Source organism: Oncorhynchus clarkii, unplaced genomic scaffold (assembly GCF_045791955.1).
Source record: "Oncorhynchus clarkii lewisi isolate Uvic-CL-2024 unplaced genomic scaffold, UVic_Ocla_1.0 unplaced_contig_11187_pilon_pilon, whole genome shotgun sequence".
Classification (NCBI taxonomy): Eukaryota; Metazoa; Chordata; class Actinopteri; order Salmoniformes; family Salmonidae; genus Oncorhynchus; species Oncorhynchus clarkii.
This window is the reverse complement of record NW_027258333.1, coordinates 3,143-30,490: the sequence shown is the minus strand read 5'-3', so window position 1 is coordinate 30,490 and position 27,348 is coordinate 3,143. Positions and strand designations below refer to the sequence as shown.

General features: G+C 45.3%; 1 protein-coding gene and 2 non-coding genes across 10 annotated transcripts; all 3 read right to left on the bottom strand.

Moving 5' to 3' along the window:
* Window positions 1-2,384: 2,384 nt before the first annotated feature.
* On the bottom strand, window positions 2,385-26,464 carry LOC139396690 (nucleosome assembly protein 1-like 1). Of its 8 annotated transcripts, none has more exons than XM_071143637.1 (15): window positions 26,349-26,443; window positions 21,318-21,356; window positions 17,941-18,029; window positions 15,732-15,834; window positions 12,748-12,889; window positions 11,938-12,030; window positions 11,216-11,344; window positions 10,626-10,697; window positions 10,353-10,492; window positions 9,609-9,774; window positions 9,234-9,356; window positions 9,087-9,119; window positions 6,330-6,380; window positions 5,324-5,359; window positions 2,385-4,149 (listed from the first exon to the last, which is right to left on the bottom strand). In XM_071143637.1, exons 2-14 carry the CDS (start codon window positions 21,332-21,334, stop codon window positions 5,354-5,356), a joined length of 1,164 nt encoding a protein of 387 aa, XP_070999738.1. In that variant the 5' UTR covers window positions 21,335-21,356; window positions 26,349-26,443; the 3' UTR covers window positions 2,385-4,149; window positions 5,324-5,353. The 8 variants fall into 8 exon arrangements, with proteins under 8 accessions (XP_070999738.1, XP_070999740.1, XP_070999739.1 ...); XM_071143639.1 differs by having other exon boundaries at window positions 11,950-12,030; XM_071143638.1 differs by having other exon boundaries at window positions 21,318-21,359; window positions 26,349-26,437.
* LOC139396694 (small nucleolar RNA SNORA14) lies at window positions 10,151-10,280 on the bottom strand. Its single transcript, XR_011630818.1, has one exon. It is a non-coding gene; the product is annotated as a small nucleolar RNA SNORA14 (small nucleolar RNA).
* On the bottom strand, window positions 15,237-15,373 carry LOC139396693 (small nucleolar RNA SNORA57). Its single transcript, XR_011630817.1, has one exon. It is a non-coding gene; the product is annotated as a small nucleolar RNA SNORA57 (small nucleolar RNA).
* Window positions 26,465-27,348: the final 884 nt, after the last annotated feature.

The following is a 27,348-nucleotide window of genomic DNA, read 5'->3' as shown; positions in this document are numbered from 1 at the left end:
GAAGGCAGGAAGTAGCATAATGTATGTGTGACATGTTTCATACAACCTGTAGAATGCTTGGCTCTCATCTCTCCACGAGAAAACAATCTGTAGAACGCTTGGCTCTCATCTCTCCACGAGAAAACAATATGTAGAACGCTTGGCTCTCATCTCTCCACGAGAATACAATCTGTAGAACGCTTGGCTCTCACCTCTCCACGAGAAAACAATCTGAAGAACGCTTGGCTCTCACCTCTCCACGAGAAAACAATATGTAGAACGCTTGGCTCTCATCTCTCCACGAGAATACAATCTGTAGAACGCTTGGCTCTCACCTCTCCACGAGAAAACAATCTGTAGAACGCTTGGCTCTCATCTCTCCACGAGAAAACAACCTGTAGAACGCTTGGCTCTCATCTCTCCACGAGAAAACAATCTGTAGAACGCTTGGCTCTCATCTCTCCACGAGAATACAATCTGTAGAACGATTGGCTCTCACCTCTCCACGAGAAAACAATCTGTAGAACGCTTGGCTCTCATCTTTTCACGAGAAAACAATCTGTAGAACGCTTGGCTCTCATCTCTCCACGAGAATACAATCTGTAGAACGCTTGGCTCTCACCTCTCCACGAGAAAACAATCTGTAGAACGCTTGGCTCTCATCTCTCCACGAGAAAACAATCTGTAGAACGCTTGGCTCTTATCTCTCCACGAGAATACAATCTGTAGAATGCTTGGCTCTCACCTCTCCACGAGAAAACAATCTGAAGAACGCTTGGCTCTCACCTCTCCACGAGAAAACAATCTGTAGAACGCTTGGCTCTCACCTCTCCACGAGAAAACAATCTGAAGAACGCTTGGCTCTCACCTCTCCACGAGAAAACAATCTGTAGAACGCTTGGCTCTCACCTCTCCACGAGAATACAATCTGTAGAACGCTTGGCTCTCACTTCTCCACGAGAAAACAATCTGTAGAACGCTTGGCTCTCACCTCTCCACAAGAAAACAATCTGTAGAACGCTTGGTTCTCACCTCTCCACGAGAAAACAATCTGTAGAACGCTTGGCTCTCACCTCTCCACAAGAATACAATCTGTAGAACGATTGGCTCTCACCTCTCCAGGAGAAAACAATCTGTAGAACGCTTGGCTCTCACCTCTCTACGAGAATACAATAAATGGCCACTTCCGTTGAGCTGTCATCTGGCCCTTCATTTCAGTGGTGAGACCGTAGATACTGTGTATGTGTTTGTGCTGAACAAAAATATAAACACAAAATCTAGTGTTGGTCCCATGTTTCATGAGCTGAAATAAAATAACCCAGAAATGTTCCATACTCACAAAAAGCTGATTTCTCTCAAATGTTGTGAACAAATTTGTTTACATCCCTGCTAATGAACATTTCTCCTTTGCCAAGAAAATAAATCCACCTGACAGGTGTAGCATATCAAGAAGCTGATTAAACGGCATGATCAGCACCTTGTGCTGGGGCAATAAAAGGCCACCAAAATGTGCAGTTCTGTCACACAGCCAGATGCCTCAAGTTGAGGGAGCGTGCAATTGTCATGCTGACTGCATGAATGTCCAACAGAGCTGTTGCCAGAGAAGTGAATGTCCATTTCTCTACCATAAGCCGCCTCCGTCGTTTTACAGAATTTGGCAGTATGTCCAACTGGCCTCACAGACGTTGTGTAACCACATCAGCCCAGGACCTGCACATCTGGCTTCTTCACCTGCAGGATCGTCTGAGGGAAAGGGGTGCTGAGGAGTATTTATGTCTGTAATAAATCCCCTTTGTGGGGGAAAACTCATTCGGATTGTCTCACCAGTGGGTGGTCCAATACCCCCAGGCCCACCCATGGCTGCACCACTGCCCAGTCATGTGAGATCCATAGATTAGGGCCTAATGACTATTTCAATTTACTGATTTCCTATGAACTCAGTAAAATTGTTGCTTTTATATTTTTGTTCAATATACAGAGTATATGAAACATTAACACCTGCTCTTTCCATGACAGACTGACCAGATAAAAGCTATGATCCCTTATTGTCACTTAAATCAGTGTAGATTAAGGGGAGGACACGGGTAAAAAGATTGAGACATTGTGTGAATGTGTAAGACATATTTAACTGCCTTTCAGCGGGCTATGGTAGTAGGTGCACTAGTTTGAGTGTCAACTGCAACGCTGCTGGGTTCTTCACTCAGTTTCCAGTGTGTACCAACAGTCGACTTTTAATAGATTCAATAGAGAACTTGTAAGCATCAGTCCACACTACACCTGTAGTCTGTACATATGACAAATGAACTGGTCATCTCAATGAGCTACACAAATGTTAGAGCTCAGTGTTTAAATATCAAGCAGCTCATGTTGAAGAGACACTGCAGAGACAAGGAACAAACGCAAAACACGTTTAACCAATTTATTCATGAATATACATACAGTTATTGAGTACATTTAGTATTTGTAGCATAGCATTTAGCTTTGACAACAGCTGCTCAAGGAGTCAGACAGAATCCAGTCGTCCCTAGAACAGTCCAGACGTAATCTCCTGACTGCAGCAGTACTCCCTAGAGCTCCACTAGCGGCAGCAGCGAGGGCGCCACCACCCAACATACACCGACATGACTGTTTCCACTAAAGGAAAAGGTGGGTGGGCTTAAGCTACTTCCTTTTATTTCCATTCCCTGACTAAGTATTGCTCTTACATGCTTCAGTGTGACCTGCTGGGTGGGGTTGGCTACAGAGGGCGGTCAACAGACAGGACTTCTACCAGAACTCATTGCCACATTTCCTTCACAGTGATAAATTAGCCGTATGCTCAAGGACCAGACAGGCACGAGCTTAACCTCGAGAGTTACAAGGCTCAAAAGCCACAACCACATGCCAACATAAGCCTGAATTTGGTCGTTTTCGTCCTCGGAAGGGAACCCGTTGCGAACCTATTGCTATCAGAGTACACAAGTCAAGTGGGATTCCCAAATTAAAGAGTAATGCACTTGGGAGAATCATTTATTACAGGGAAATGTTTCATGGCGCAGGAGAAAGCCCACAGGGCATCGTCAGGGCGCAGTATGACAACGGCCACCTCCAAAGTACTGCTCACTTTGATTTGCACACGGGCTACTGGACCGACAGCCAACCATAGAGGACACCACTGATACATGACTAAGTAGTACAAAGTGCTATAGAAAAAGACAAGTAAACTGTAGGCCTAACAAGAGCCTGAAGCAGATTGGGCATGGGGTGCCCCCTGCTGGCGAAACCTTAGAACTGTCCCTCGTCAAATCATCTGGAATGTTAAGGAGTGACTGGACAAGACCAGGCTGCGTGTTGGAGGAAAAACACTCCCTTAACGCAAAGTAAAATCAGAAAGAACAGTAAGTATTTAATAGAAACCAATAAGTTGCAGACTCGGCTCATTAAATTTAGCAGCTAACACATGGTTCTGTTTCTTTAACAAATCAGACCACGTAGTCGAGGTAATATTCATCCAAGAGAGCATTCAAACGTCCAATGCCTGTCAGTCTGCAAACTGGAATGTTTTAGATTGACAACTTGATTCAGCCCAAACAAGTGGCCAATAACTACTTTCCCTGCTCTAAATGGCATGCTTGAGTGGCCAAATGTGCACAGCAATTCAACGTTTTTCATTAGCCATGACTAAATGCAAGGTTTTGCTCTGACCGTGCTCGAGGCCCACTAATACAATGACAAAGAATTCCAACTCACAACCTGAACTGACCGGTAACTTTGGTAGCGCGAGGGAAAAGGAATAGGTTAGCTTTCTCATCACCTGCCTCAATGCAGTCTAACCACAGCTGTTGTCCAAGAGCAATACAACAAAAACTTGACAAGAACCCAAACTAGTTTAGCAGTGAGAGAAACAAGATCATGCTTTCAGGGAGTTTGTGGCATTCTAACTATTTGTACAGGGGGGTGGGGGTCTAGTAAAATACTATGCATATCGAGCCACTGCTCACATTATATTAGGAGGTTTTTGTAACAAAAATCTTGAAACCCTTTATTTATTTTTTTATTTCTACCAAGAAAAATACAAAACATTATAAGGCGTAAGTAAGTGTTTTATTTGAGAAGCTGTTACAGTGCAGTTGATCTTCAAAGCCACAGCCTTCACTGCTGCTTGCACTCGGCTGGGGGATTTGCGTCCTTCTGCAAGAGACCAAAAGAGAGGACGTTAGAGCTGAACTGAGAACCGAACATACACTCTAATCACCCTCTCACACACACAGGTTTATGCTTCAGACATTTTTCTATGTCCATTTGAGACAAACACTGACAGGGTATAGGGCAATGTCATCATGGCACTTAGGCTAGAGATTCCTGAACAGTGACCCAATAATAATCCATACTAGTATGTTCTTAAAGTATGCCACTGGGGGAAAAAGGCAATGTGCGTTGGTATTAGACCAGTGTTGGGGGGGGGGGGGTGAATACTACCCATACTACCCAAATTCAAGGTCCAAGACACCATCAACGGAGATGGGAATGTGGAGGTGAATATTCAAAATTGAAATATTAAACTTTAAAATGTATTGAAAGCCTTCACTACTGCTGCATAGAACCTCCATAGTGTAAATGCACTAACCCGTAGGGCTCATAACAGTGATGGGGAGGGAGGGGGGGTGCACCACTGATGTCCTACAGACGCCTTTCTTTCACAGGGGAGGAAAACTAATGAAATCTATTGGCAGCAATGCAGGGAGAGGGCCATAAACAGACCTACAGGGGTCAACAGCTCTCCAGGACAGAGGGGTGAAGCTGAACTTCAACTCTAGTCAAACTTTCACTTAGTCGTGCATCGATGTCAGTGGGAGACCAAGTGAAAATTCAACTGAAGTGGAAGTTTGAATTCACCCCATGCAGACTTAACAATTCAGGCATGTCCAATGGGAGAAAGACAATTAACAAGCATCCTTCCAGATGTAGACTACAGTCTCTGGAGTACAAAAGTGAAGAATGAGAGCATGAACAGAGCGATGGCTTAAGACTCAAAAACATCAAAATCCACAAAACAGGTGTGGCAAACGATCTATTCTTCTCCAAACAAATGTAAATATTGGTGTCACAAAATATTTTGTACAAAGACAAATAGGGTCAAATTGGAGGAAAGTTTAACTAGCTTCAACATACAGAAGAGAAAACTCAAACGCATCACCCACTACAGTTAGAGGGAAAAAGAAAAAAGCCACTATGTTAGTTGTAAGTGCAGGTGGAAGGGGGGGGGGGGGGGGTGCAAGGAGATTGAGGAATGGAGGTGTCAAAATGAAAAGGTGCAGGAGGGAGGCGGGGTGCGGTAAGCTGACAATTCACAAGCTGTACCTACCAGGAGAGGGTTATTTTCTACAGACATCACTTAAACCTAGTGAGGAAAAATTTAAGAGTATAGCTGACAAAAGGTGCCAAGTGATTGGAGATGAACATTAATGAATTAAAGGCAAAAAATATGCAGAATACAGAATTCAAGAGGCTTTATACAGCAAAGAGAAGGAGTACTGTTCCCATTCACCCAAACAAAATCAAATAAAGCTTTGGCATGCAGAGCTATGAACCTAAAAGTCAAAACCTGAATAGATTTAGTATCCGATTCCAATTTCCATGCAGTCTGTTTAGCAAGGATGTAGACAGCAAGTAGAAACATGCTTTCAAGGCATTCCATTGAAAAGAAAACGTGGAAAAACACATTCCCCATGACCAGACGCTCACAAAAGGGTATTTGATTAGGTTCTTGAAGTGATATTGAGACCATTTAGAAATACCACTCTTTACCATCACTCTCATTCTAGAAGTTTCCAGGACACAGAATGAGACGAGTCCTGGACTAACGCCTCGATCACACCGATAGCGTCATTGAGCAAAATGTTATGCAGCATCATTTTGATGTGCAACAAAAGTTCAACATTCACCTTCTGCTACCAGTTCTGTCAAGCCATCTAACATACATTCCATAAATCCAACGTATCCACCACACAGAAAGCACTGCAACATTACTGCAAGGCCAATGCAGCGTGCCACTGGAAATAAAATGTACTTGTGTACCAAAACACAAATGTAGACTGCTTTATAGTCCAGGACAAGCCTTAATGTGTGTCTGGAAATCCAGCCCTTACACAGGAGGCAAGGGGACAGGGAAACGGTTCCGAAGGCTGTGTGTTCTGAGGCGACGTGGGATGCAGTAGTATATAGACAGAAAAATCCATCATGGCGGCTGGTGTTCATGATGCATTTGGAGTAGCGGTACATATTCTATTCTGTATGTTGAAATCTGATACTTCTGATCATTGGTCTCACATTAGGTCATGACAACATCAACAGTAAGCTCTCCCACCCACCTTGGGGTCATAGTCAGGGTCATTCTCCTCCTCTCCCTCCTCCTCACCCTCCTAGGAGAACAAAAGAGGAAACTGTTAAACACTGAGACAGACAAACTAGCTAAGGTCAATAACAGGAGTGGGTTAGTGAGGACCATGGCTAAGGTCAATAACAGGAGTGGGTTAGTGAGGACCGTGGCTAAGGTCAATAACAGGAGTGGGTTAGTGAGGACCAGGAGTGGCTAAGGTCACAGGAGTGGGTTAGTGAGGACAAACTAGCTAAGGTCAATAACAGGAGTGGGTTAGTGAGGACCGTGGCTAAGGTCAATAACAGGAGTGGGTTAGTGAGGACCGTGGCTAAGGTCAATAACAGGAGTGGGTTAGTGAGGACCGTGGCTAAGGTCAATAACAGGAGTGGGTTAGTGAGGACCGTGGCTAAGGTCAATAACAGGAGTGGGTTAGTGAGGACCATGGCTAAGGTCAATAACAGGAGTGGGTTAGTGAGGACCGTGGCTAAGGTCAATAACAGGAGTGGGTTAGTGAGGACCATGGCTAAGGTCAATAACAGGAGTGGGTTAGTGAGGACCATGGCTAAGGTCAATAACAGGAGTGGGTTAGTGAGGACCGTGGCTAAGGTCAATAACAGGAGTGGGTTAGTGAGGACCATGGCTAAGGTCAATAACAGGAGTGGGTTAGTGAGGACCGTGGCTAAGGTCAATAACAGGAGTGGGTTAGTGAGGACCGTGGCTAAGGTCAATAACAGGAGTGGGTTAGTGAGGACCGTGGCTAAGGTCAATAACAGGAGTGGGTTAGTGAGGACCATGGCTAAGGTCAATAACAGGAGTGGGTTAGTGAGGACCGTGGCTAAGGTCAATAACAGGAGTGGGTTAGTGAGGACCGTGGCTAAGGTCAATAACAGGAGTGGGTTAGTGAGGACCGTGGCTAAAGTCAATAACAGGAGTGGGTTAGTGAGGACCGTGGCTAAGGTCAATAACAGGAGTGGGTTAGTGAGGACCGTGGCTAAGGTCAATAACAGGAGTGGGTTAGTGAGGACCGTGGCTAAGGTCAATAACAGGAGTGGGTTAGTGAGGACCGTGGCTAAGGTCAATAACAGGAGTGGGTTAGTGAGGACCGTGGCTAAAGTCAATAACAGGAGTGGGTTAGTGAGGACCGTGGCTAAGGTCAGCAGGAGTGGGTTAGTGAGGACCGTGGCTAAGGTCAATAACAGGAGTGGGTTAGTGAGGACCGTGGCTAAGGTCAATAACAGGAGTGGGTTAGTGAGGACCGTGGCTAAGGTCAATAACAGGAGTGGGTTAGTGAGGACCGTGGCTAAGGTCAATAACAGGAGTGGGTTAGTGAGGACCGTGGCTAAGGTCAATAACAGGAGTGGGTTAGTGAGGACCATGGCTAAGGTCAATAACAGGAGTGGGTTAGTGAGGACCATGGCTAAGGTCAATAACAGGAGTGGGTTAGTGAGGACCATGGCTAAGGTCAATAACAGGAGTGGGTTAGTGAGGACCGTGGCTAAGGTCAATAACAGGAGTGGGTTAGTGAGGACCATGGCTAAGGTCAATAACAGGAGTGGGTTAGTGAGGACCATGGCTAAGGTCAATAACAGGGGTGGGTTAGTGAGGACCGTGGCTAAGGTCAATAACAGGAGTGGGTTAGTGAGGACCGTGGCTAAGGTCAATAACAGGAGTGGGTTAGTGAGGACCATGGCTAAGGTCAATAACAGGAGTGGGTTAGTGAGGACCATGGCTAAGGTCAATAACAGGGGTGGGTTAGTGAGGACCGTGGCTAAGGTCAATAACAGGAGTGGGTTAGTGAGGACCGTGGCTAAGGTCAATAACAGGAGTGGGTTAGTGGGTTAGTGAGGACCGTGGCTAAGGTGGCTAAGGTCAATAACAGGAGTGGGTTAGTGAGGACCATGGCTCAATAAGGTCAATAACAGGAGTGGGTTAGGGGACCGTGGCTAAGGTGGTCAATAACAGGAGTGGGTTAGGAGGACCATGGCTAAGGTCAATAACAGGGGTGGGTTAGTGAGGACCGTAAGGTCAATAACAGGAGTGGGTTAGTGAGGACCGTGGCTAAGGTCAATAACAGGAGTGGGTTAGTGAGGACCGTGGCTAAAGTCAATAACAGGAGTGGGTTAGTGAGGACCGTGGCTAAGGTCAATAACAGGAGTGGGTTAGTGAGGACCGTGGCTAAGGTCAATAACAGGAGTGGGTTAGTGAGGACCGTGGCTAAGGTCAATAACAGGAGTGGGTTAGTGAGGACCGTGGCTAAGGTCAATAACAGGAGTGGGTTAGTGAGGACCGTGGCTAAAGTCAATAACAGGAGTGGGTTAGTGAGGACCGTGGCTAAGGTCAATAACAGGAGTGGGTTAGTGAGGACCGTGGCTAAGGTCAATAACAGGAGTGGGTTAGTGAGGACCGTGGCTAAGGTCAATAACAGGAGTGGGTTAGTGAGGACCGTGGCTAAGGTCAATAACAGGAGTGGGTTAGTGAGGACCGTGGCTAAGGTCAATAACAGGAGTGGGTTAGTGAGGACCGTGGCTAAGGTCAATAACAGGAGTGGGTTAGTGAGGACCATGGCTAAGGTCAATAACAGGAGTGGGTTAGTGAGGACCATGGCTAAGGTCAATAACAGGAGTGGGTTAGTGAGGACCGTGGCTAAGGTCAATAACAGGAGTGGGTTAGTGAGGACCGTGGCTAAGGTCAATAACAGGGGTGGGTTAGTGAGGACCAGGTGAAGAGACCTAGCTAGCTAAGGCCTTACCTCGTCATCAGCCTCCTCTCCCTCCTCATCGTACTGCAACAAGAGTGGACACCAGTGTTAGGGGAACACATGTGAAGGCCAGTGGCTTGGTTCAGAGGTCTAGGACAGGGATGAGGCCATTACACACAGGCTGTGGTGGGTACTCACATCATCATCGTCATCCTCGATGGCCTCCCCCGTGAAGTACAGCACAGCCCTGGGGACGATACGCTCGCGGATGAAGTGGCCGATCTCAAAGTCAGCGGCGAGGACAGCCTCAGAGTCCTCATCCTGGAGGGGCAAGAGTCACCGGCACGTCAGTCAGAGCTATGAGACTCACCATTCGGCCACACCAACTTTAGTCAAAAGACCACACTGCACCAGTGGTTGAATTGGAACACAGCCAAAATGTTCTACTGCTTGAGTTCCGGCAAAATTATATTGCATAAAGAGAAATACTGAGTTACGGCAACAAAAATAAATACCTGACCTCACTTCAGTCCACTTCAAGCACTGCACTAGACAACGGAAAGCATTACTTACCAGATCTCCACTTTCAGGGACATCAGGCGGGGTGAAGAAGTTGAAGAAAGAGTCGTTGGGGACTGTCTTGGTGACCGTCCTGACTGTGCCACGCCCCTTGTGCTTCTGCTTCTTCTTGATGGTCTTCAGGGTGATGTTCTTGCCCTTCGTCCAGTCGATCGTACAACTGCAGGGCGAGAGCGGTGGACACCAGGGTTACCAGGAGACCAGACGCAGGACTAAACACGCCAACCAATGACTAGAGTGTAGATGTTGCTTTGAGCCCTAAAGGTTAAGATAAGCCAAAGGTTTTAATAGAACCCTGTCAACATGATGCATTGTTAGAAAGGACCACTTGACCAACCGGGTCATTCCTCACCCATGTCTTAGTGTTAGAAGGTAGTCTGTTGTAACTGACCAAACAAGCTGACAACAGAAGGGTGCATAAACCTGAGTATCTTATATAAATTCAACCGTAATTTAAAAGGAGAGAATTTTTAATAAACTCCATCTACTGACATGACCCTTACACCCCTCATGAAACAAACATTAGTGCCTGCAATGACTGTCCCAGAGCTGAAATAACCAAGAGACACGGACAAGACTCTCAGCTTTGGATCTCTAGTTTGATCTAGCATCCTTCCTTGTCCCAGAGGCTACGATGAGCAACTAGGGGGTTTACTAAGGATGCGCCATAGGATTAAGAATCCTAATTGAATAGGATCTCTTTGGGACAACAAGGAGCAGTTTGACGGAGCGTCTTACCCTGTGCAGCCCATGATCTCAGGCCCGTCGAAGGAGAAGGGGTCGTTCTCATCCGGCTCAGACCTCATCTTGTAGGTTTTTGTCAACAAAGTGTTTGTGAAGAACTCATTGGGCTCAAAGTTGAATTCTAAAGAAAAGCTCTGGAGAGAGAAAAAGAGCAAGAAAGAGTTGAATATTGGGAACAGTGGGAATACCCAAGATTCATTGGCTTTCAATACATTGATAGAACGGTAGAGAATTGCATCAGCAGAGCAGTGCGGTGCACAGACCTACCATGGGCTGGCCAGGGTCCGAGAATTTGACTTTGATATCTTGTAAGTGCTTGAGGATGGGTTCATCATGTTCCTGTAAAACATGAACAGCAGCTTGAACATTGGTATGGTATCAAAACAGAAACATCTTACCGTTGTACTGGTCTTTCTGGCACCAACACCAAATTCTCTTTTCTTACGAGCACAGATTTAGCCGACAGCCGTTTCATTGAGGAACGTTTAACTTCCAATACCTGTGATGTGGTCTCACCTACCTCAAATACACTGACGAAGTCCCTCTGATAAGAGTGGCAATTAAAATCAGTGTTTCCCAACTTCAGCCCCCCCCCCCAAACAGCACCTTCTTGCTGAAGCCCGGGACAAAGTCACCTGCTTCAACTCATTGAGGGCTTGTCCAGGACTACAAGTGTGCTGTATGTATACACCATCTATTTTTAGGGGTGAAATTGCCTCATCAAGCCTGTAGGTGGTGATGAAGCCTCATCTTTAGGGAGCAGCAGCAGCCGTCTGCTGACCTACTTTCCTCTACTGCTCTCTAGTCTCTTTTCCTGCTGACAGTCCTCCACTCCCTCCAACACTCTGCCCGCCTACCTGCAGCATGTCGCTAAGCAGGTCGACGTTCTTGAAAACCGTTAGCCAGAACTCGGGAACGCCTTTGGGGTCCTCCTTCTCCTCATCCTTCTTCTCCTCTTCCACCTTGGCCTTCTCCTTCATCTCCTCCTGGAAGAAACAGGCAGGAGGAAGATCAACAAAAAAGGGGATTTAATGCACCATTTCACGGATGCCTATAAACAGAAAAGATACATGAGTCCCTGGTTAAAACCTCTAAATAGTCTATATATAATGTACATCTAGCACATCCACCATTACTGGAACCAAAACAGTCAGAACCCAATAAGTCAATCATGGGTACACCCTCCTGGTCCTGTCATGACCAGACAGGTCGAGGTCCCCAGGTTAGATTAATAAGACCCGCTGAGGCACCAGACAGGTAGAGGTCCCCAGGTTAGATTAATAAGACCCGCTGAGGCACCAGACAGTATAGGTCCCCAGGTTAGAATAATAAGACCCGCTGAGGCACCAGACAGGTAGTAGAGGTCCCCAGGTTAGAATAATAAGACCCGCTGAGGCACCAGACAGTATAGGTCCCCAGGTTAGAATAATAAGACCTGCTGAGGCACCAGACAGTAGAGGTCCCCAGGTTAGAATAATAAGACCCGCTTAGGCACCAGACAGTAGAGGTCCCCAGGTTAGCACCAGACAGTAGAAGTCCCCAGGTTAGATAAGACATGCAGGCATGGAGTCACCTGTACCTGCTTACTTACTGTCAACTCTTCCTCCTCATCAGCCTTCCACTCACACTCCTCCTCTGTGGGCTCATAGGCTGCTTTAACTATGTCACTTCGCTGGAGGGAGAGAGGGGGAGGAAACCAGTCAGTTCCTGTAAAGCCAACAGCCAGGAGGCCAGAGCAAAACATTTAACAAAAAGCCCAGAACAGTCTTGTGTTTAAACCAAGATAATGGACTTGGGGCTGAGGTGCCAAGCCAGCGCATTATTTACGCAAGACAGCAGTTTGGTCACACCGTCTGCATGTGTGAGCACCCCAGCTTGACCCCACCCCATTTTCTCAGCCACATCTGCATCCCTGGAACAGGCTGCAGCTCTTTAGTCAGAGGATTCTGCTAAATCCCAGTCCGCTCCAAAGAGGGGACTGGGGGGGGGTAAAAGCTAGTCTGTCAGCATTGGATAGGCACCAGCAGGAACTACACATGGGCAGAGGAGTGACTGATCAACACTAGATTGAGAATACTGGGGTGTATTCATTAATAAGAACAATTTGGTGGGTGCTTACATTTGTACTATTTCACAAGAGAATTAATATGCATGTGTGAATTGGAAATTATGTTCTTTGGAAACCCCGCCCACAGCAAATAACGTTTTGGACGCACACGGGACGAAACATGGAGGGACCTACCTGCATTTGGCCAAAAAGTGGCTCATTTTACTAAGGTTTGCACCAACGAAAACAACCCAAGCATAAAGTGCCCAGTCAAATGCAGCTTAGTTATAAGGTACAATGAATGGGAGATCATATTGATACAAGGAACAGGGGTGTTCCTACCTTGTCGAAGAGGGGTTGGTAGAGAGCGGCGTACTTTCTCTCCAGTTCATGGACCTCTTCGTAGAACTTGGCCTCAATGTGGGCGCATTTCACTTGTAGGTTCTTTAGGGCGTTGACCCGTCTCTTCACTACCTTTGGTAAGCTGGACATGGGGAGAGAAAAACGTCACAATCCCACACGGTGAAAGAGAACATCTTGACTGTCCAACGATGGTGTATATAACAAGATACTGGAGCCTCAAGCTCTGACAACGGGAATAAACATCAACGAATGACAAACACTTACGCGTGCAGACCTATGCATACGGACGCTTTTATGCAGAGCAACACCGTGCCGGGGAGAATGACTGCAGGACCTAGTATCCTCGGCTAGGAATTCAACCATAGTCCTCTACTTCCTGGTCCTACTTCCACTGACATTCTAAAAACTAACAACGTTTTACGTAATGGCCTGGTCACCTCAGCCCTGGCGTTACGCAACCACAGCCAAGCCCCTCTGGCACAGCACCCCACTGAGGGGACGCTAGGAGATCTGAAGTACTGGCATCCACTGACAGGAAAAAACATTAAAAAGGGACCAGATCCACAATAACTACACATAAAAAAATGCAGAAGTGGCTCACTCATCACAGCCATACGCTCCAATTGTGAGGGCACAATTAATCTGAGGCCAGAAAATCCACAGCCACTTCCATTAATCAAGATGGCAGAATATCCTGCGCTGCAATGCTTTGGTACGACATTGGGCCAAGAATCCGATGCCAAGAGCCGTTTAAAAACAGCATGTTTCTACACAGATTTTAGGGTGTCCACCCACTTTCCTGAGTGGGTGAAAACATGCTTTGGTGGTGATAAGACGTCCCTTATGTTATAAAATACATTGTACCAAGAAATTATTCTTCATGTTCTGAATCCTTGTGTGGGGTCTTTCTATAACATATCAGAAAATCAGAAAGTCAGGTGTGGAAAGCGTTCCACAGGGATGCTGACCCATATTGACGCCAATGCTTCTCACAGTCGTCAAGTTGGTTGGATGCCTTTCAGGTAGTGGACCACCACCGATACACAAATGGTGTGAAAAACCCAGCAGCGTTGCAGTTCTTGACAAACCGGTGCGCCTGGCACCTACCACACCCCGTTCAAACGCACTTAAATATTTTGCCTTGCCCATTTAGCCTCTGAATGGCACACATACCGTGTCTCCATTGGATTGAACAAGTGACAAGGGATCATAGCTGTCACCTTGTCAAGCTGTCATGAAAGCGCAGGTGTTCTTAATGTTTTGTACTCAGAGCTCTGTTGACACTTCAGTGATGTATATCATTGTTTTCCCTTCTAAAAAGAGGAACTTCAAATAAGAGTACACTAAAATACTACATGTCATGTCTCAACATCGATCTTACCTCCATTGTTTTATGTCCTGTGGATTTAAGATGGCAAGTTCAATGGGAAAGTGAGCCTGTCAAGTACTCATGTAGCCTTAATTCTTACACAGCTGACAGTGCGATTTCAAGATTTTACCTGTGGGCTTCCATTGATTTAGTCACCCTAACTCTGGCCACCGTAAAAACTAAAATAACTTGAACGGGTTATGATAGACAAGGTTAGGACCACAATTAACATGTTACCCATTGGTCAAAAAGTGTGTTTTTTTGATTGGACAACCTACAGATTTGTTTCATCATATGAAGCGAGTGGAATTGGTGGGAGGGAGCCATAATACCATCTGCATTGGGTCAGATCAGGGGTATGTATCAAGCGTCTGAGTAGGAGTGCTGATTTTGGATCTGTTTTGCCTTTTAGATAAGGAATAAGAATACATGGACAGGGAGACCTGATCCTAGATCAGCAACGCTACTCCGAGAATGATACATAGGGCATCAGTTCACATTTTAGGACGCTGGTTTTTGAGACTGATGCGGAGACCACTTTTAAAAACACATTTCACTGCAACACCAAATCAAGAGGTGCACAACTGGGTCCAGAACACCTAGTGCCTAGGCATCATGTATGTGTGCCATAGCTCTTTCGTGAAGTCATTGGCCAAGGAGTCAATTCCAACTCATTTGCATACTAAAGGACAACCCAGCACAGAGCAGACCTAGAGGACTACAGTCATGGGACATTGCTTTAAAGGGGAATGCAGCAGCTTCTCATCACTGTAGCAGTGGCCTTCTTTGAATACTCTTAACTAGGTAACCTTCCTTGAGGAAATCCCTGAATGAAAAGCATTACCTTCGCATACCCAATCACGCACAGATAAGTGATTACCTCAAGGATGAGAGAATCAGAGGATGAACCTTTAATGCATCATTTTGTCAACCTATTCTATAAATAGTCACTGAAGTTTTGGTCAGTCGACCTTAAATCAGAGCAACGGAGTGTGCAGAAACGTTCAGTTTTCCCTCTAGCACCTTCAAAAATAGGTTTTGGGTGTAGGTTAGATTCAGCCTAAACTACCAGTACTCATTTCCCACAGACATGTCAGAGGGATGTACCAGCGAATTGAGGACAGAACCAGAAGACAAGGAACATTCCAGCACCGAAGACATAGCACTGGCCTTGTTATCCCTCCATAACATACATACACAGGTACAGGGAGAAAGATTGCATGCCAAGAATGGAAGTTTTGAAAGTATTATATATAAATAACAAGACCACTACCCCAGTGAGAAGAACTTCTGTTGGAGCCTTAACATCTAAAGCAGGGCTGCATAACTAGGCTAGTCCCCCAGAGCTGCAGTGGGACAGAGTCAGGCTATGGCCAGTCACAGGAACACTGAGGAACTCGTAGATGCATTCAGCCACTGTCCGTCACCTCAAGTCAACTATTTCTGACGAGTACATACAGGACCCCAAAACAGAGTGGGTTTTCTGATGTACAATCTGTTGTCCATCCAACTGAGAACACCCATTGAAAAAGGATTGTCTCCATCCAGAATCTGTATGGCTGAAGCTTGTGTCTCTCCTGGTTGGGGTTCTCACCTCTCCATGTATCCTGACGGCGAGCCCACCAGGCCGTCCAGCCTCTCCTGCAACGCGGCCAGAATCTGTGGGTTCTGCATCATCTGCACGGTGAGCTGACGAGCTGAGGGGAGACGGACAAAGCCAGGCACTACCATCAGACACAGACAACCATTCATAGCACCAGACACCATACGGACAGATACATTGACGGAAGAAGGGAGTTCTGCATAAGAAATTCTAAGGGGGGGCAACTCCAAGTATTTTCAGGTCAACTAAGGACAGACAAAGTTACAAAAATAAATCTAAATCAAATAGAGGGCTGGGTTGCTGGTCAACAGGTTGCTCCCTTCACTTGTCTCCTTTCCTTCATCTTCACTGATCTGACAGTATTGGACAGGTGGAAGAATGCTACTGCCAAAACACTGACACCCGTCAAGCCTCTTCAGATTGGTGCAGACGAATGAGAGGACACAAGGAAAGGAAGTCACTTCACACTATTGACACAGAGCCCCGTGTTTCCTCAACAATGTTGTGCAATGTTCCCAGAGAGCGACCAGGGAGACCGCAAAGGGTATACTGTTTCTTCCAACCCTGAACCAGTTCCAAAATAATGACATTTCTATTTGAGAAAGACGGTGATAAAAATGTGCTTAGTGATCAACAGTCAGTTGGTCAGAGTGTCTGAGCCTCTGCTTGAAGACTCAGGTTCGACGCGAGCCCATAGAGGGAGCATTATAATCAAAGTATTTCCTTCCACCAAACGGGAGTAAACTTATTCCCAAAAGCTGTTAGAGACATTTCCAAAGCGGAGAACAAACGCTTTGCCCATGGGACAAGTCAGAGGGCTGCTGCATCATTTACAGTCAGCAGGTATACTCTCCCTGCCTTGATTTACCTACACCACGCTTCAACTCCTTACGCCTTGGATTTGAGGGCCCTGCTGTGCCTGTCCCAACAATACCCCCCCCATTTCCCTAAAGTGCTTTACTGTTGAGCAGGGTCTATAGTCAAATGTAGTGCACTATAGAGGGAATAGGGTGCCGTTAAGGACGAAATGGCCAGGGATGAGTGACAACTCAAAGTGCTGCGGCGGAGCGGGGACAGGGATGAGTGACAACTCAAAGTGCTGCAGCGGAGCGGGGACAGGGATGAGTGACAACTAAGTGCTGCAGCGGAGCGGGGACAGGGATGAGTGACAACTAAGTGCTGCAGCGGAGCGGGGACAGGGATGAGTGACAACTAAGTGCTGCAGCGGAGCGGGGACAGGGATGAGTGACAACTAAGTGCTGCAGCGGAGCGGGGACAGGGATGAGTGACAACTAAGTGCTGCAGCGGAGCGGGGACAGGGATGAGTGACAACTAAGTGCTGCAGCGGAGCGGGGACAGGGATGAGTGACAACTAAGTGCTGCAGCGGAGCGGGGACAGGGATGAGTGACAACTAAGTGCTGCAGCGGAGCGGGGACAGGGATGAGTGACAACTAAGTGCTGCAGCGGAGCGGGGACAGGGATGAGTGACAACTAAGTGCTGCAGCGGAGCGGGGACAGGGATGAGTGACAACTCTGCAGCGGAGCGGGGACAGGGATGAGTGACAACTAAGTGCGAGTGACAACTAAGCGGAGCGGGGACAGGGATGAGTGACAACTCAAAGTGCTGCTGCAGCGGAGCGGGGACAGGGATGAGTGACAACTAAGTGCTGCGGCGGAGCGGGGACAGGGATGAGTGGGACGGCAAAATGTTCTGAATGCGTTCTAGACAAGGGACGGTTCTACTGATGACGAATGTCATTACAGACATCGGACGATAATTAGGATATTTGTTAGGCTCTGGCCGTATGAAAGCCTCTGTCAAGTGTGTGTGAGATCATTGTGACATATCACTGTGGTGGGAGACGATAAGCATTGCTGGGCTATAAATACCTGGGGCAGAGAGACATCTAATTCAGTCTACAAAGGACTGCCAGTTAAACCTCTATAAACAAAGCAGGATTCTTAATAATTCGTGGACAGGTAAAAACATTCAGATTTCAAACCTAGACAATGTGGGCACAGAGGATTTTAATTCAACTGTCAACCTAACATTAACGACTGCCCAGCAAGCAGAGGCTCATGACAAACTGATTCAGATTTCACTGTTGGTTGTTCAGTTGAAGTCAAATCCCCGGTGGGAACAGACATTAACGTTTAACAATCCCAGTCGCTTCCTCGGCGGGTAGTGCCGAGCCTTACCTTTGCTGTTGACGTCCTCTCCAGTCTCCTCCTCTTCCACGTCCTCCACGTCCTCCAAATCTGCCGGGTCCAGCTCAGCCTGGTCCTTACTGCACACACACAGAAAAATCAGTCAAAACAGACACCTGGAGCTTATTCAGGAATGGAATTTTACAAAAGCAATGTATTGTTTAGATGGTATGTGATTATATCGATTGTGTAGAATAGGGAAACTCAACTCTAATAATTACTTCGATACAAAAGGAGGGGTGTGTCAGACAATACTAATACATAGAGGCCTCCACACAGTACCTCTGACAGACTAGGAGGCAATGTTCCCAGAGAGTGAACAGGGACACAGCACAAAGGGTATACTGCTCCCCTGCCTCACTGAAGTTTCATCTAACACTGGATTTAAACACCGTTCATACTGATCCATGAACCAGGTTCCGAACCAGTGCAAAAATAATTACATTTCTATCTGAATAAACCCCTGATCAACATAATGTCAAACATGTGGCATCAGGCTACAATGCTAGCATCCGCCCTGCAGTTAGTCATGGGGTAAAATAGGATGATGCTCCCCTAGACACTGATCTTGGGTCAGTTTTGCATTTCTCCCCCCACTAGTGGTTAACTTCATTGTGATAGGGGGCAGTATTTTCACGTCCGAATGAAAAGCGTGACCAAAGTAAACTGCATGTTCTCTAACAATTGGTAGATTAAGATAGAGTTGTCTAAAACGGTTAAAATTATGTCTGTCGATAACAGAACGTATTTGGCAGGCGAAACCCAAAGGACAAACCACCAGGGAAAAATTGAGGTCACCGTTTTCAATTGGTTTTCTATAGGAAACTATATTTATGAGGTTCCTGGTTGCAGTTTATATGGCTTCCACTAGATGTCAGTCTTTAGAAATTGGTTGATGTTTTTCTTTTGAGAAATGAAGTAGGGCTGTTCATTGTGAGTGTCAAGCCAAGTGGACTCTTGTGTGACGACCGTGAACTGGAGCTCACTCCATTGTTCTTATCCACTATTGAACACAATATATTCCGTCTTAAATTTGATCGATTATTTACGTTTTTGGATATCTAAGGTTGGATTAGGAAAGTTGTTTGAAATGTTTGGACCAAGATTACAGGTAATTTATTAGATAATGTGTAGTCATGTTGGGCGAGTTGGAACCGGCGTACTTCTGAATCAAGCGCACCAAATAAATGGACATTTTGGGGATATAAAGAAGGACATTATCAAACAAAAAGGACCATTTGTGATGTTTCTGGGGCATTTTGGAGTGCCAGCAGATCTTCAAATGTACGGCATGAATTATATCGTCATTTCTGACTTTTGTTGCACCAGCCAGGTTGAAATGTGTTTTTCATGTGTTGGTATGCGTGGCGCTGTCCTCAGATAATAGAATGGGTTGCTTTCACCGCAAAGCCTTTTTGTACAAATCTGACACGGTGGATTAACAACAAGTAAAGCTTTATTTTGACCTATTGCACTTGTGATTTTACGAAAGTTAAATATTTATAGTAATTTAATTTGACGCCCTGCAATTTCACCAGATGTTGTCGTGGTGGGACAATCCGAAAGAAGTTAAGATTGGGTGAGGGGAAGTTGATGCTAGACCTGTATATAGGGGAAACCTCACCCAGAGACTCCTGCAGTCAGGAGTCTCTGTATACAATAGGTATATACAACAAGGCAGATGAAGGGATAAACAGTTGACTGTATGTCTGTTCCCTGTGGTTTGAGACAGCCACAGGCCTGCTGGACTAGGGCCAAGGCCCATTACTCAAACTCAGGGAGGCGTTTTGAGTGGCTGGAGGGAGCCGGCGTAACCCAAGCCCAGCCATGGCATCCCAAGCAGCCCAGGCTGAGTAAACAGCCACATCGAGCCACAGCCCAGCGAGGAAACATCTCTGCAGTGTGATCGACAGCTGGCCATCCTCCTCTGCATCAGATACCAGGGGAAGAGGACTGACTCAGCTCTGCGGACGTATGGACCAAGCATCTCAGAGTAAGAGTGCTGATCTAGGATCAGGACCCCCATGTTATTATATTAACTGTGCTCTAAAATGTAAACACTACTCAGACACTTGATATATACACCCACCAGTGTCTAATATTTGATGGCTACTAGAAGCCAAATTGATAAAGGATAATGGCATTCCTAAACTGCATGTGCATTGAACTAATGTCATGATTTCACCCAACACTCCTGTGCCATTATCCAAATTGTTTTTGGTACATGGATGCCTTGGGTGAACAAATCAGACTGCTTGGCTGCATGATTAGTTTCCTTTCTAACCAAGAGCTCCACAACGATCCTGAACCTGACAGGTTAGCGTGCTGATGGGGGGCTTGTTCTGGAATACCCTGGAGGTTTGACCACAAACATTGGCCTGAATTGGGGAGGGGTGCCACCCACATGGACTTAAACACACATGCATATTTCTGCCTAAGACAAGAAGCTGGCTGAGCTGCACTTGAGGTATAAAACTACAAAAGGTTGCTTTAGCTTTCCTTTGTGAAACTTTATGCTGCGGTGTGCACAAATGAATGTGACAGTGTTTTTTTTTTGTTGGATTTTTTTGTTGTTGAATTTTACCCCCTTTTCTCCCCAATTTCGTGGTATCCAATTGTTGTAGTAGCTACTATCTTGTCTCATTGCTACAACTCCCGTACGGGCTCGGGAGAGACGAAGGCGCACGGGACCTCAACACACCTCCAGGTAAATCAATGACAAAAGGGGTAGGGTAATTAGGGCCCTATTAAATCTCCAATGCAGAGAACACGGATGGAAACACTGAATCCAGACATTAGGGGAATCAACAAAATTCAAACATTTATTTAAATGAGTTGGGAATCAACTAAATTAATTGAAAATGAATTTGCAGAAGTTTATCATAAGACATGAACAGAATACATCTGAACTTTCTTAAAGGCAATGAGAACTTCCCTTCTCAGTATGTGCAGTTCGCGTATCTACCACTTTGTAGCTGTTAGCAATGATGATAATTAAAAGTACTCTAGTAGACACGGAAAGGCTTTCCCAAGAATACTCTAAATGAAATGCTAACCACAAAGTAGCATATGCTGACCTGGCAGAATCATACTATGATTGCCATCAATCCAGTGGGTACTTGTTTTGCAAACTACCATCACATGTGTGACATAAACAAACACAGCTAATCAGCCTTTCGGCTAGATGAACATTGGACTTAAAAGGCTAACACCAAGAAATGTAAAGAAATCAATCTGAATTGATAAGGCCCTAGGTAATGATGCAGAGGTGGGATTGTTTTAGTATTGGACACTTGTGCAATAAGTGTCTTTCCTTGCTGCACAGAACTCAGGCTGCACAGCCAATCAAACGGAGAGGATGCACTTACTTGTCCATGTCTGCCATCTTAGCCAAGTCTCGAGTGATGCTGCTGGAGGGAAGGGAAGAGAGTTAGACAATGTATGATACATGCTACTTTTGACACAATTGTTAATTCACAGCAGGAAATACATATGTTCAATAAACAAAGGGCTTCTGGGAATAAATTATTTATTGAAATAGGCCCAATGACTTATTTACAAGACTAGCATTACATCGTCTTGTTTGATGGAAGGTTTACAACAGGCAAATAATATCATACCCTTAAATTCAATACAGTTGAGGACATCTCCTCCCAGTGTGTAGCAAACTGACATTAGGAGCTTGTGAACTAAAGCACCCACAGGAGGGCTGAACATCTGATTCCAAGCACTCTGCTTGCTTAGAGCAAAATGGCCACCAACTGTAATCCTACCCCAGTTTCTCCTCCCACTCCCAGATGAAAACAAAAACAGGGCTGCTTTTGGCTCCCTGTCATGTTGGTTAGTGAAATGTGCATGAAAGAACTCCCAAGCGCCCAGCTCACTGACAGCCCTGTTAGCTGTGCTGAGGCATTAAGTAACATAAGCCTTAGTTAAATCGTCCTACATATCTTAACCTCTTGCCCATCTCATTTGGGTTGGGCAGAGATAATCTGTGCTCCGCAGTGTGCCATGGGCTGGGGCTTTGGATGCCGGCAACACTGGGGCTGCCATCTGATAACAGCACCAAAGCACGGCCCTGTTTAGACGTGTGTGCACGGCCCTGTTTAGACGTGTGTAACCCCCCCCCCTATAAACCTCCAGGCATGGAGGAGAGAGCAGAGGGGGACTGGAGCTATGTAAAGCACCTAATCCTAGAGGGGGCAGAGACCGCAGCTAGTAGTTCACCAGTCGGTCCAACAGGACTTTCACACAGGGCCAGTGACCCTTAACACAATTGAAGAGGTACACAGCTGGACCAACTCAGACTTGCACTTTGACCATACAGGCTGTTATAGAGGCCATCACATGAAGGTTGACAATTAAAAGCCATTAGTCACATCACATTAGGCATTGAATTAGACTCCAGACCCCCCCTGGGGGGAGAATGTTTACCACAGGGTTAGTACACATGGAGAAACACAAGAGCCAGATCAGCTTTACCTCACACCAGTGTCTGATGCAACCACAGCAGTGACCAAACCTCCAAAGACATAAGGCATTAGGTGATGATTTGCTGGAGGGTTCTCCTTACCACTGTGGTATTAGGTTGATGGCGGTCTTCAAATGGGCTTAAAAAAAAGTGAGTTAAATAGAAAGTGGCTGGTATCCCCAAAATGTGGTGAACTCGACTAATTACAAAATTATACCACATCTTAATAGCTGCCAGGTAGACATCATTTCTGGCTCCATGGAATGAATGAAAACAAATTCAAACAATATTCTATTGGACAAGCTGTCTCCAGCAGAGATTTCCGTGCAGCTCAATCAAAGCCAACGTGAAGGCAAAGTCTCTCACTTGAAAGATACTTGAGAGAAAAATGTCCCCTTCAATGTTTACTACATAACCTTCACTGTACTTAGAGTGAAGTATGGGGAAATGACATGTTATAGTGCCAAATGCATCGCAGACCAAGGCTGTTGTGTGATAAATCAGTATAGAAGGTTTACTGGCCTGGTTGGAGAACAATGCTACAAAATTAATAAGTGTCAGGGAAACTTAGCAACAGTTTAACAGTGCTGATGTAGACCTGGCCTGCAATGTCTGAAATGCACGAATGTCTCCATCTTTCAGCAGCTCCTCTTCTCTCCCTCACCTTCCTAATGGCCTGTGCCCATTGGTTAAGAAGAGCACAGGCTGCCTACCACTCACCTGCAGCAGTTTAAATAGGCCAACTGAAAAGCTGTCCAAAAATCAAATGTTAAGCAGCTGAAAGGGAGATTACCGGGCAGAGGGACCAAAAAGAGGATAATTCCAGGCCAAAACTTTGGTCATCGAAATTCCAAAATGGCACACTGCACTACCGTAATTATATTTTTGAAAATGTGAACCAATACCATTTGGATCGACCTGTAAAACACCACGAGATTCACATGACGACGTCTGGCCAGCGAACAGATCAAACATTCCCCACCAATAGCCAATGCGAGAGCTCTTAATAGCCATAAAAAGCTTGAGAATAGCAACAGCACACTCAAATACAGACAATGACTGCATTTCAGTCTGACATTGATAAAGTGGATTTCCTCTGATGAAATAGATTTAGGACGATCCAAACTGCACCTGAAACAGTCAACTAGGCATCCCACTAATGCTTTAGGCATGTTGATACATCGACGTGTAAAGAACACACGTTTACATGTATACTGAACAAAAACGCAACAATTAACGATTTTGCTGCGTTACAGTTCATAAGGAAATCAGTCAATTGAAATACATTATTAGGCCCTAATCTATGGATTTCACATGATTGTGCAGGGGTGCAGCCATGGGTGGGCTTACGCCCACCCACTGGTGAGCCAGGCCCAGACAATCAGATTGAGTTTGTCCCCCACAAAAAGGATTTGTTACAGACAGAATTACTCCGTTTCATCAGCTGTCCAGGTCTCATCCAATCCCGAAGGTGAAGAAGCCAGATGTGGAGGTCCTGGGCTGGCCTGGTTACTTACACATGGTCTGCTGTTGTGAGGCTGGGTGGACATACTTCCAAATTCTTTAAAAATGACCATGAGGTGGCTTAAGGTAGAGAAATTAACATTAAATTCTGGCAACAGTGCTGGTGGACATACCTGCAGTCAGCATGCCAATTGCACACCCCCTCAACTTCAGACATCTATAGCATTGTGTTGTGTGACAAAACTGCACATTTTAATGGCCTTTTATTGTCCCCAGCATTTAATCAGCTTCTTGACAAGACACCTGTCAGGTGGATGGATTATCTAGGCAGCAGGTGGCCAAAGCGTTGGGCCAGTAACCAAAAGGTTGCAAGAGCGAATCCCTGAGCTGACAAGGTAAAGAAAACTGGTGGTTCTGCCCCTTAACAAGACAGTTAACCCACTGTTCCTAGGCAGTCATTGTAAATAATAATGTGTTATTAACTGTCTAGCCTAGCTAAATAGATACAAATCTAGGCAAAGGAGAGACGCTTACTAACAGGGATGTAAACAAATCTGTGTATTTGTGAAATAAGCTTTTTGTGTGTATGGACAATTTCTGGGATATTTTATTTCAGCTCATTAAACATGGGACCTAAACAGTACAGGTGTTTATATATTTTTGTTCAACTAGTAACTTAGCATTTTGCAGTAAACTTCCATTGTTAAGTAATTGATAGCATGGGCAACTATTTTAAGAGTAGCTTCCAACACTGTCAGCGAGTTGTGTTTCAGCAACAGTTCCAGGAATACCTTTCAATCAATTGATTACCTAAACTCTACATGCCAGTTTCACAAAGGGGTCATTAGTACTCAAATTGATGGGGTCATATAAATGCCATGTGTTAATGAGTAGCAGATGACTGCCTCAAAACACACAATGACAAAAGACAACGCATCTGACACGTTCAAACATCAATACCGGAACAGCCATCATCCATAGCACAAAAATAAGCGGTTCAATTAAAAAATAAATAATAATTCGGAATTATACCATTAGGGCCTTTTCTCGCAAACAAAAAATGTAATGTCGCCTTAGCAGGAGTCATCAGGACCAATATCGATTCTACAAGTTGTGACAATAGTTGGTTCATCCTCATTTCTTGATAAAAGTTAGCCATACAAATCACAGCCAGGTAGGATGTAGTAGTCAAATACACACAATCTAGCTATAGGCAAAAGCTAGCTTAAACTGTGGCTAGAATGTCTAACGAATCATTTCTAGTTATGTTGCAATGATAAGCATTGGCAGAAACAAAGGCAGCTTTAGATGTGATAACAGCTGAAACATTTTTATTGTATGAGTGTAATTCAATGCATTTTTCACCAAAAGTGAAAATAGCAGATCTTCAGTGACTGAAATCCCCCAATGGTAGTTACACATACATCCCTTCAATGAGCCTTTCAAACCCAGCGACCACGTGTTGCATGCTCAAGGCAAGCTATGAGCAATGGCTCTCACCCACAAAGAAAGCCGGCCAGCCAGCTAGCTAGCTGTAAAGCAGCGTATGCATTTAACTAACCTACCACTGAAACGTACAAATTACACAGCTCCGTGGAATCTAGCTAGTTAGCTACCACATGCACTATAATGGATACATTTGCGGTAACGTTAATAACGAACTGGTTGTGCATGTTTCCAGCTAGCTAACTACTTCGCCAGCAAGTCAACTAACGTTAGCTAGTTACAGCTACCTAGCTAACGTTAGTTTGGCATACGCACTTTTATTGGGCAAGTACTCAAGTGACAGTCCATATTTGATTGGCAACGTGACCTGCTGGGCAAATATTGGAACCCTCAAATAATATTAGACCAAAATAAGAGAACCGTTAGCTAGCTATGTGGCTATCGAAATTAGCCAGCCAACTACAAACATGTCAAAAGTCAGGTGAAAAGACGGAGACATACGTCCCATTTTAGTGTGTAGCCTGCTAGTTAGCGGTATAGCTCGAACAGTGATCAGACACAACTTGTACCCACCACATCACACTTAACTACCCTCCATAAAGGCTAGTCAATAAATAAGGTCAGGTCTAAATTAAAAAGACACGACATCCGATAAAACCAATAACTGAATGATGCAAATTCTGATGATTTGTCACTAACGTTATGGCGTTTGTATTTACAATACAACGTCTTGAAAGGGCGGAAAATTTGCCATTTTCGTCATCGTGCATGTAACGTTAGCTAGCTAACGCATCATGGTGGAGCCTCTCGTCTCTCAATGGCTGCTACTAGCCATCCGACTTAGTTAGCTGGCAAGCTACCGTCCTATTCTTCCCGACCACATCCACACAAATATTTAGTTCAAGACGATAAGAACAACCCCACATTCGTACCCATCTAAGAGTACAATATATATATATGCGCCACTTTGTTGTATTGCTAAAGTCCAAGCTAAGGTGATTTCAAGTCATTCTCTTACCTTTAGCTGGCGGCTTGACTAGGTGGATCTACGCAGTGAAGCGGTCGCAAAGCAAAAGACTCCGCTCTTATGGCGGTAAAAGAGAGAACCATCCCGCCGCTTGCGCTCATATACATCTTGCGTCATCACGTAAACCAGGGTAACGTTAAGCCTATGGGAGGGGCCGGTCAAGAATATTTGATGAAGTGTTCTGTCACCATCGTCATCAGATATGTCTAGTCATTCCACTCTAAAACAATTTCTTCTGCAACATGAATATTTGCATCATATCTTATGTCACCATGCCAACCAGACCATAGCAACGTGCAATTTCCCTGGGTCCCAGACAGTATGGTCCAATTAGAACAGTGATTGTCTTGGGGGATTAAAGCAAACCATGACATGTATTCACCTAGACTTGTCTTGAATGCTGGTACCATGAGTTGATATGAATCAGAAAGAGCATTTGGTCATAGAATTGATCCTCAAAATGCTTCATTTTGATCACCGGTTGAGCCAGGCCCAAAGGCTACCTGTTTAACCGATGTGAGCGTTGTCCTGCCCAGAGGCCCAGGCTTTTGTGATACTGTCAATTAGAAGCTTGTTTCTGCAGCACATGCTCGAGTCCCCAATGCAACGTCCACGCTGCCTGCTATACTGGTGGCAGCAGTGTGATTTGTCGTTCTCTTACACATCGGAGAAGCTGCTCTGTACGCAAGGTGGACACTTCACGATAGAGTGAATACTGACTTCCCACAGCCTGTGAGGAAGGATAGTCCGTGGTGGTGATCATCCTAACCCTAGCAACACCATAAGAGTTGTTAACTCATGTAGAAAACTAATATTGCATCGTTTGCTCGTTTGACTCCAGGCTCAGTTTTAGGCAACATGTGAGGATTACAGTGTGAATCATACATCAACAAGAGGCCTATGGACTGACTATTATTCACTAGGCCCAACAAATATTCTACACTGAGAGCAGTTTTAGATAAAAGTCATAAGTGTGATCCAAATCTTCCAA

Coding starts and splice junctions, on each gene's coding strand:
- LOC139396690 (XM_071143633.1), bottom strand. Junction 12,031..12,747: donor ACCAACCCCTCTTCGACAAG/GTAGGAACACCC, acceptor CTCTCCCTCCAG/CGAAGTGACATAGTTAAAGC. Junction 9,357..9,608: donor TCCCTGAAAGTGGAGATCTG/GTAAGTAATGCT, acceptor TTGCCCCTCCAG/GATGAGGACTCTGAGGCTGT.